The sequence below is a fragment of the Podarcis gaigeae genome (assembly GCF_964106915.1).
Source record: "Podarcis gaigeae genome assembly, chromosome: 2".
NCBI classification, from domain to species: Eukaryota; Metazoa; Chordata; class Lepidosauria; order Squamata; family Lacertidae; genus Podarcis; species Podarcis gaigeae.
In genome coordinates, this window is record NC_139679.1 from 38,939,869 (window position 1) to 38,949,836 (window position 9,968).

A 9,968-nucleotide genomic window follows, 5' to 3' on the forward strand; every position below is an offset into this window, starting at 1 on the left:
TTCAAATTTACAGTGCTTTTTTTTTTTTTGGCGAATTGTTCCAGGAATGTTACTGATGGATGTTACAGAAATACTTTAAATAAATAAGCAATGAGTTACCACACTCTTCTCAATCTAGAAACTGAAATGGATTTTTAAAGTATATACTCAGCCGGCCAAATATCACACTGGACTCAGCTAGACTGGTAAAGAAAAAGTGATTTATATGTGTTGTAAGTACGATATAACTTTGTGCCACCAAATGACAACATGGAGTCCCATTTTTCTCTACCTGTTTTCCCTGTTTAAATTTACAACGGCTTTAAACTGAAACGCTTCTTTGATGTGTCTAGATCCAGCCGCTGATTATTATTTTTCTAAACCATCTTACAGACCAGGTGTCAAAACAACCTTATAAATGTCTCTCAACCACACTGCAGCTGCCCCTCACCAGTGCATTTCCTGAGCAAAAAGAGTGTGCTATAGACAGGAGCATTTGCAAGAAAGTGGGGTCTGTGGTCTTCTCAGTGGCTCTGAACCCAAGAAGCTTGTTTTGCTCAGTGTTGCTCAAGCCTGTCGTTAGAGTGCACAGCACCTGCACACCTTGCTAGGCTGTTTGCTCACCAAAAGAGGTGCCACACATAAGGCTCCCATTCTGTGTGCCAACCCCTTCACTTTACAGAACTTCTAGTGTTCCTAAGATCTGTGAGCTCCAGCACCAGCCCAGGACGTTTTGCCACCTGAGGTCAAATGCCCTGCCTCCTGTGCCGCTGCTGCTTCTTCCACCATCACCAGGCAGCCTCCAGCACTGCAAAGGAACAGGCAGGACAGGCCTGGCCCACAGTGATCCTTTCAGCCGCTGATGCAAAGAAAGTCTCCTTTCCCCCCCTCCCCAATTGCTGCTGCATCCAATGCTCCCCTTGTTGACACAGGGGAGGGGAACAAAGAGTTGGCAGGCAATGCAAGCAGGGCAATGCAAGCCCCTTGTAAGTATTATAAAATACTATGATTTATTTGTTTACCATTTTAAAAAAGATAAATCATTTTCCTTTCCCCATAAATGCATTTATTTAGTTATGAAAAGACTGATGACTTCACCCATTACACCAAAACTTGTTCCTACAAATCTTACATTATCCCAGTGTTTGAATAATGGTCGTCATGTACGGGCAGAAACTTTCATCAGTCCATACATTTCTGTGCTTGCCCAGCTATGTCGTTCGTGCCTCCCCCAAGTAAACAGTTCTGCAAGCTTTCCAAGAATCACTGTCACTCATTCATTTAACTGGCATTCCAGTTACCATAGTATTTGCCGGAAAACAGACATGGAGAAAAAAGTACAGGGTATAATACATCATCTAATCATAAACCAGATTACCAATAGGCTCTCCAGGTCAAAGTATGGTAAAAACAGAATTCCAAGGCATGTGTGGAACCTCAGGTGACATCAGTGAGTGGGTTGCAAGAAAGTATACATAAACAAACTCCTAGGATGACTAGTCCCAGAAGGAGGAGTAGAGAAACCCATGAATATCATGCCATCTGGAAGACATTAGGAGGAGAAATCTCATCGGCTGGTAAGAACATTTGTTGTACAAGTGCGCACCACATATATTTGTGTCTTTCTAGGATGTATGGTAACATTAGGAAATGTCATTGTTGGAATGTAAACCAAAATTGTGCAAGGAGGATATCCTGTGGTGAGAGATGCCTCAAAAAATACCTTTTGATGGAGATTGATTGAAATGTTTATAGCACATTCTTGATTGAAATGTTTATAGCACATTCTTGATTGAAATATTTATCGCTCATTCTGGCAACAGAGGTCTGAAGAAAGGACCATTGCTTTGTGTGCAGAAGGTCGGAGGTATAATCCCTGGCATCTCCAGGTAGGTCTGTTAGAGACTGCTATCTGAAAGCCAGGAAAGACACTACCAGACTTAGACAATTTTGAACTAGATGGACCAATGGTCTGACTCAGTAAAAGGCAGCTTCCTAAATTCCTATAGACTCATAAATTTAGAAGTCTTGCTAAGCTCACTTTTTATCGGGAGTCAAATACACAGTATCAAACCCTGGGAAATTATGTTCTAGGAAACAAAAAATCACAAAGTCAAAAAACCTATGCAAATGTCTAAAAATACAAAATTATTACTTCTTACTATACATTATAAGGCTGACATAATGCTGCAACTCCATCATGACTACAGAACAGCAAAGAAGAAAAAACACACCCAACCCGCCCATGTTTAAAGGAGAGTGGGAGGTTTTGCAGACCACACTCTGAAGTGTGTGCATCAATCCTTAAAAAGAGGGTTTGGAAGAGCTGTGAGGACAGGGATTGGGATGAGCTGTGAGAGATTAGGCAAGGGGATGGGTGGTGTGTAAAGTGAAGGAGTTGTTCGGGTGTAAACTGAGAAGCGGGGTTGACCTGGTGTCAGGACAGGGGGAGTGGCAAAGGGGTTAGTAGGTAAGCAGGGTGGGTGGTATTCTTGCTAAAAAGTTTAAGTTTAAAGCATTATTTAAATGCCTTTTTCCAGACAGTGACTTGAGCTTCCTTCAATTAAAGTGGTTATAATAACAATACTTGATCTTGATTCTTAGCAGATTCAAGCTTTGTTATTCATTGTTTGCAGTAAATATTGCAGCAGTGGATTCTGCTGGGTCTGAGAATGACGGGATTATTCCATCTGGCAAGAGATCACTTCTAATTATTATACACATTATTCATAGTGTTGCGCCTCAGGCTGCACGTCATGTCTTCATAGACCATATTTTGTGTTTCTGCTGCCTTTCCTTTGTTGCAGCATTTCTTGATCTGTTAAAGGGGGAGAAAGCAGGCAGCAGTTAATATGCATTGCTCACAAGGATCCATCCCAAAGGGCTGGAGTCAATATTGATAAGGGGAGGGATGGGTAGGCATGTGTTGATCTGATACCCAGTGTGTTGGGGGAACATAGGGTATAGAAAAAGAGAGCTTTGGCCTCTTCTATACCCAAGCAGTGATACAGATCACTACTATAGCAGCTTGAAGACATATGCGCCAGTCTGGAGAAGCCTGGTTCAACTGACAAAGACTTTGAAACAATAGCACTAGGCAACTCACACCTAAAAGGTAAAGGTAAAGGGACCCCTGATCATTAGGTCCAGTCATGGCCGACTCTGGGGTTGCGGCGCTCATCTCGCTTTACAGCTTCCGGGTCATGTGGCCAGCATGACTAAGCAGCTTCTGGCAAACCAGAACAGCTGAAAGTATTTTGCTGCAATTGTAATGGAAGCAAAATTTATCACAGGATTGTGATACATTAGCACTTGGAAGCAGGGGCAGCAGGTGTTGCTCCCTAGCTCACTGGGAGGCCAAATACTTTGCATGCAGAAGGTCCTTGGTCCTATCCCCAGCATCTCCAGGTAGGTTTGGAAAGGACCACCATCTGAAACCCCGGAGAGCTGCTGCCAGCTAGTGTAGGCAAAACTGAACTAGATGGACCAATGGTCTGACTCAGTATAAGGCAGAATGTCTTTGTGGGGGAAACTCAGGAATGCAACAATTTAGGATGAACGTTATCTATGTGTTCAGAGATACAGGGCTTCTCCACACTTCCTCTTGTCCTGCTGCCTTCCTCTGGGGAAAACCGTGCTAGGAACAAACAGTAATTCAGTAATTGTGGATGGCATCAATTCTGTGGGGAGAAAAGCTATCATGAGAGCACCTATCTTTTAGGTATTACTGGTATTACTCCGCTTTAATTATTGCAGAGGAAAAACCATTAGTGTGCTTTTCTATTCTGTTAAATTGGGATAATTCTGCATACTCAGTCTGTCAACATGCTTTGATGTAGTTTTGAATCTTCAGTCTGTTTCTTTTCTCTTCAGCACTGAGATTGCATGAGCCCATTCAGTCCTGAAATAACTATGATACTGAGTCCAAGAGACCATCTCATTCATACAGACCCATGAAGAAGCACATTATTATGCCAACAACTTAGCAATTATGGGGAAGGGGAGAGAGATTCTGATGCCATATACTTGGGAATATTTCCTCAGTGAGGTGCAAATCTTTTAGGAGGAAGACTGATGGAACTCAGCTAACATAAAGGAAAGTCTTAGTCATACTCACATCTATATGAGATAGGATAAAATATCCCAGTCCAACAAGCAAGAGCAGTGACATGAAGATAAGGATATATGGCACCCAGAGAAATGAAGGACACTCGGTTAGCTTCATAGCTGAAGTCTCTTTAGAGATAGAAAAAGAGGAACATGTTTTGTTACTTTCCACACAAGCCTATGGTGAAGAAGAGCAAATCAAGAACCCAATTGCTATGCTGGGGTTGTGGATGCAAGTTTTGCCATTTACAAGTCTTTCTCCAAACATGCCCTAAGATATAAATGTCTATCATGAATAGAAGAATTAATGTTTGCTTAATTAACATTATCTGCACTGTCCTTAAAGAGTTAAGGGCATCGTCCAGAAGAGGGAGACTCCCTGAATTCTGCCTCATCTCTGTCTTCTGGCCCCCCCTCCTCTTCTGCCTCTGAGTCTGGAATGCCTTCTGCCACAGCCAGTGGCGTAGCGTGGGTTGTCAGCACCCGGGGCAAGGCAAGTAATTTGTGCCCCCTAACCCATGGATTTGCGCCCCGTAACCCTAACCCCCAGATGTTGCGCCCGGTGTGGCCAGCCCCCCCTGCACCCCCCACGCTACAACACTGGCCACAGCCTCTTCCTGCTCACTAAACCCTGTTGCTTCTTCAGCTTCTGACACCTCCTTCTCCCAGCCTGCTCCCACTTCTCCCACTGACCACTCATCGTCCATCCCGTCCCCCCCACCAATCCCCTGGCTCTGAGCCTTCTTCCACTGAGGGTTCCCTTGGGGATTCCCCAGTTGGTGCCTCCCAGCAGTGGTGTAGCATGGGGGGTGCAGGGGGGCCGGCCACACCGGGTGCAACATCTGGGGGTTAGGGTTAGGGGGCGCAAATCCACGGGTTTGGGGGGTGCAAATCCACAGGTTAGGGGGCGCAAATTACTTGCCTTGCCCCGGGTGCTGACAACCCACGCTACGCCACTGCCTCCCAGCACTCCTCTGCATCCAGCCAATCCATGACAACTTACTGCACTAATGGTATGAGTTAGTTGTGTGTATATACATGCACATTTTGCTAGATACTTGTCTTTCTCTTTGTAGCCAACAAATCGTTCTGCCATTCCCTCTAACTGTTGAAGTAATGATTGTTCCTGACCCACCTTTCACTGCCAAGATGATAGTGCTGAAATTCATTATCCTGGGCTCCTGGTTAATTATCAGAGTGCCCCCACACAAATACCCGTCACTGTCATTCTTCTTCACATGCTTCAGCATTATTGTTGATGCGTTCTTCAGCTCAAAGTACTCCATGCGATAAGCATATTCAGGAGCTTTGGTCATGTGTAGACCTTGCTTTTTCACATATAGCACATCCATGGCTTTCACAAGTGTCCGTCTCAAAAGCAGCCCCGACATCGCCAGTTGGTCAAACTTGCAAGTAATATTGACAGACTCCCCTTCCTCAGCAGTTATAACTATTAGTTCTGGCTTGTTTTCTGTGACTTAAAAGAGAAAAAGGGGGAGGGACAGGCATACAGGACTGGTGAGACTCTGAAGATATTGGTCGTATTGCTGTGAAATAATGGGACTTATCTATACACCTGCACAATTGACTTCAGTGGGTTTTAAGAAGGATGGATTGCACCAGGTTTCAAATGCTGAAACCAGCAGGAGCTGAGAGTGGATACAATCATTTCCAGTTTCTGAAATGGTGGAAGCCCTTTCACTCTTGAGTAGGAATGGACAGCACAGTCAATTTCAGTGACTCCCAGTTTCTTAGCTCCCCGGTCTTTAGTTTAGTTTGCCACATTTCTGCGTCATTTGCATTCTTTCAGAAAGCAAGTCCTCATGAAAATACGTCTACATTTTAGGGTGCATTTCTTGCATTTCTCCTAACAGACATGTTTTTGTATGTTCTTTTCCCAGCTTGTATATTTCTGCAGTGTATTTTGTTATTTTCCTTAGTGCATGCACTTTAATGCATGTTTTCCTAATAAAGAAATCTCTTCAGAAATATTTTGGTTAGAGAACTGTGTTGCAAAATTTGGAAATGCAAATTCCAAAGGATACCAGTGTTTCAGTTTGTGCACTGTTTTGAGAAGCAAGGCTTCCTTGGGAGATAAAGGGGATACATATTCTTCCAGAATGTGCTACTGCTTCTGGGAATTCAGCCCTCACACCGCATCTAGTTCCTGGAGAAATCAGATTTTCCTCACTAGCACCAACATGCTTTTGAGTTTTAGATATGAATGTGCTTGTCTGCAGTTGTCCGTAGCCCCTGAAATATCACTGTTTGCAGGAGACAAATACAACACAGGGATGTTTAATTTTTAAAAAATAAAAAAAATGCTTGTTATTGTGTTAGCATTTTTCTGGGTGCGTATTCTAATGTTGTGGGCAATAAGTTATCTGCTGCATGTGACCTTTAAGAGAAAATAATGGAGAATTTGAGCAAGAGAACCACTACCACCCCTCCAGAAGAAATGCCTACAACTTGAGATTATTATTTTATTTAGTTTCTTCATCCTGGAAGACTGTCCCTACCACACATGCCTACTTGCACGCACACACACAAAGCACTGAAGAATGTCCCTTCCAGTTTTGTTTGTTTGCCTGCTGAAAGGTATGAGCATGTTTTTCTTTGTCCAGTCTCTCTGTAGTAAGACTGATCCCCCACAAGGAAATTTAGGAAGCTGCGTTATACTGAATCAGACCACTGAGACATCTAGTAAAATATTGTCTATATAAGGGCAGTCCAACCTTTCATACTCATTGGGACGCAAGAGTACTTAAGCACAGAACCTGTGGCCCACACACTGAATTAAATTTCCATATCGTGAAATAAAGTGTTCACAATATGTTTAATATCATTTAATATACACAATATATTTAATTATATATATATAATTAAGTACACAATTAATATATTTAATTGATTTAATTATTAAACAAATTTAATGTATGCACTCTTGTTAGCAACCCATGACACAAATGATAATTTTTTTTCAGATCTTAAAATTATTATTCTTGAATCTGGCGGGAAGGCCACAGGTTGAACCACCTTAGTCTACACCAGGGGTAGTCAATGTTTTTGTACCTACCGCCCACTAATGCATCTTTCTTGATGGTAAAATTTCCTTACCGCCCACCAGTGCTCGATGGAAGGAGGATTCAGCTTGTGCTGTAGAACCCCCTGCTGCCCACCTAGAATCCTGAAACGCCCACTGGTGGGCGGTAGGGACCAGGTTGACAACCCCTGGTCTACACTGACTCACAATGACTTTCCAGGGTTTCTTAGCCCTACCTGGAAATGCCAGGGATTCACACTGGCCAATTTCACACATAATACCTAGCCATGGTTTGTTTAACAAAGTTAAGCACAGTTGACAAATAAACCATGAATTGTTTCTTTAAAGCTTGTTTTGTTTTACAGCTGCTCTTGCCTTTGTTGTTTGGTGAGTGTCTGGAGTGTAGTGGTCAAACAAACCATGGTTTACAAAGTGTGCCAAATTCATCAAATCAAGGTTCATAAGCCAACAACAAACCATGGTTTCAGACTGTGGTTTGCTGGCAGAAAGCAAACATAGCCAATCCACCGAAAAGGTTTCACACATAATTCTAAGCCATTAGTAAACCATGATTTAGTGGTATGTGGAAACCGGAGAACTGTTGCTGCAGTGTTTTCTAAAGACGCTCACTTTCATTGCAGAAAACCTACATTTCTCAGCATCTACCCCATAACATTATGTTAATAGGAAAATGCAAAGTTCCTGACGACTGTCATCCACCCACCCTGACTACCGTCACAGAGAGGCCTACCAGAGCCCATCATCACCTTATTCTGGTACAGCCAAAATCATTTAGTTTAGATAACTTTTTTTGCATAGACACGAGGATCTGCTTTCTGCTATTTTTATTTGAATATTTGATATCTTTTACTGTCTCTCCCTCCCCCCCCCCCATTGAGAACTCAACATTTATGGAGGGGAGAATTAGGCACAATGAGAACTAGTTCTCAGAGAGCTTTGAGGATAGTTCAGTATCTTAATCTTTTATATATAAATTTAGCTTAAACCACCAAGTAGCCACTAATTATATTCATACACTCAGGTTTCAAAATTAATAATAGACTATTAGTGTTGCCTGTAACAGTATTTTTCTTTTCTGCAGACACAAACAGTGTTTTGTTCACTGGCTGTGCAGCAGGTACGCATGCACACATGTACACACACACATACACACACACCCCAAAGAAAAATCCCTATCAAATGCCATGTTAATTGACCCTAGTTCAGTCATTTGATCTCAAAAGAGGGTCAAACTGCACTTTACCTTCTACATGCTTTTCAGAAAGCATTGTAAACTGACTCCTTTTATTTTGAGGAAAAGCAGCTATATGACCCTGATCTGGAATCTGACCCACATCAAATAATGCAATAGTTTACGATGAACACCACCTTTGAGTGCAAGATAGCAGCTGGGGTGGGGTGAGATTTTTTAGTAGGAAATTATTAACATGTAAATTCACTGCAAATGGCATCATGTATGCATGGAAACATTTGGGCCATGTAGATTACGATCTCCCAAATCCAAAAATCTTCAAAAACGTAAAGATTTCAAAATGGGAATTTCAAATTTGATATACATTTTGGGATTCATGGGACTTTCAGTTGGGGTGGGTGGGGGATCATGTTATTTTTCAAGAGTTAAAAGACATGAGCAGTTTCTACTTGTATGATTTTAACAACTATGATGGCTATGTAGGCAAAAGGGAGCCTCTGAAGCAGGACCAGTCAAATACATTTTGGCACCCGAGGCAAAATACTAAATGGTGCCCCTTTGCCCACCAGAGAAGGGGTGAAGATCTACATCAAGAATGAGGGTGGGGAGAGAAGGATCCACATTGGGATCTTCTGCCCCTGTGAATTCTGCTGCCTTAGGCAATCACTTCACTTGGCTTCATGGGTCAGCCAGCCCTGCTCTGAGTTCACTTCGAGACAACTTGTTTATTGAGCATTCACCTTAATAGTTTTTCAAAAAGTTTGCGATCCGATTGTATTTTTGAGCATTTGTTCTGTTTGTGGAGAGGTTAGAGAACATTGCATCAAGCAAACATTATGCCACACTTCCCAGTGCATTCCTCCATCACCTCCCTCAGCAAAATGTCTGGAGGTTTGTTTGTTTTTCTTAGCGGGGGGGGGGGGGAGACACATGAGCTCCAAAACAAATTTAATAGCACAACCTGAATTTGCTGGTATGTGACTGAATCCCATCTGAAAATAGCAACAGTCTAGAAACGCCTCAAGAAACAGTATTGTTATTGGTAGAACCCTAGTTGCAGAAATGGGGAGGGGGGACTTTAGGGGGGAAATTAAGGAGGCAACCCCTCCCCTCCACAGATACAGATACAATGCAGCAAAGTCAGAAAAAATAGTAGTTTTCTTATGCTTACCTTCGGAGGCTGATGTTCCATGGGGAAGCAGGAAGAGAACATGCATGGCAAGCACCCAATTGGACATTTTGCAGAATGACTCTCTTAAAACTCTGCAGCAGAACTGGCTTGTCGCTGAAATGACTGAACTGATTCTGAACTGAAAACACAGCAACCCCGAGGACTGATATTAACCACAGCACAAGTCACATGGGACATGTTGAGCTCGTACGTGTGATGGGTATGTGGGTAAGAAAATAAATAGATAATGAAACATTTTCAAGGCTCGGGGTTCAGAATTTGTGCTTTATATGTCTGGGGAGCTGCAAGTCTTGTGTTTTTCTGAAGGCAAAGCTTTTGTTCAAGTAGACCAGCACCCAGCCACAACAGTGCATATATTAGATGCTATAGGAAATAGGGAGGCCAGATGCAAAAGAAGACAGGCTCCCACAGTGCACCTGTTAAGTGTTGTGTAG

The 9,968-nt window shown here is 42.6% G+C and overlaps 1 protein-coding gene across 1 annotated transcript; it reads right to left on the bottom strand.

Moving 5' to 3' along the window:
* Nucleotides 1–1,022: 1,022 nt before the first annotated feature.
* LOC310838624 (uncharacterized protein) lies at nt 1,023–9,675 on the bottom strand. Its single transcript, XM_083726163.1, has 4 exons — nt 9,514–9,675; nt 5,222–5,563; nt 4,097–4,215; nt 1,023–2,797 (listed from the first exon to the last, which is right to left on the bottom strand). The coding sequence occupies exons 1-4, from the start codon at nt 9,578–9,580 to the stop codon at nt 2,687–2,689; spliced, it is 639 nt and encodes a 212-aa protein (XP_083582289.1). The 5' UTR covers nt 9,581–9,675; the 3' UTR covers nt 1,023–2,686.
* Between the last annotated feature and the right edge of the window lie 293 nt (nt 9,676–9,968).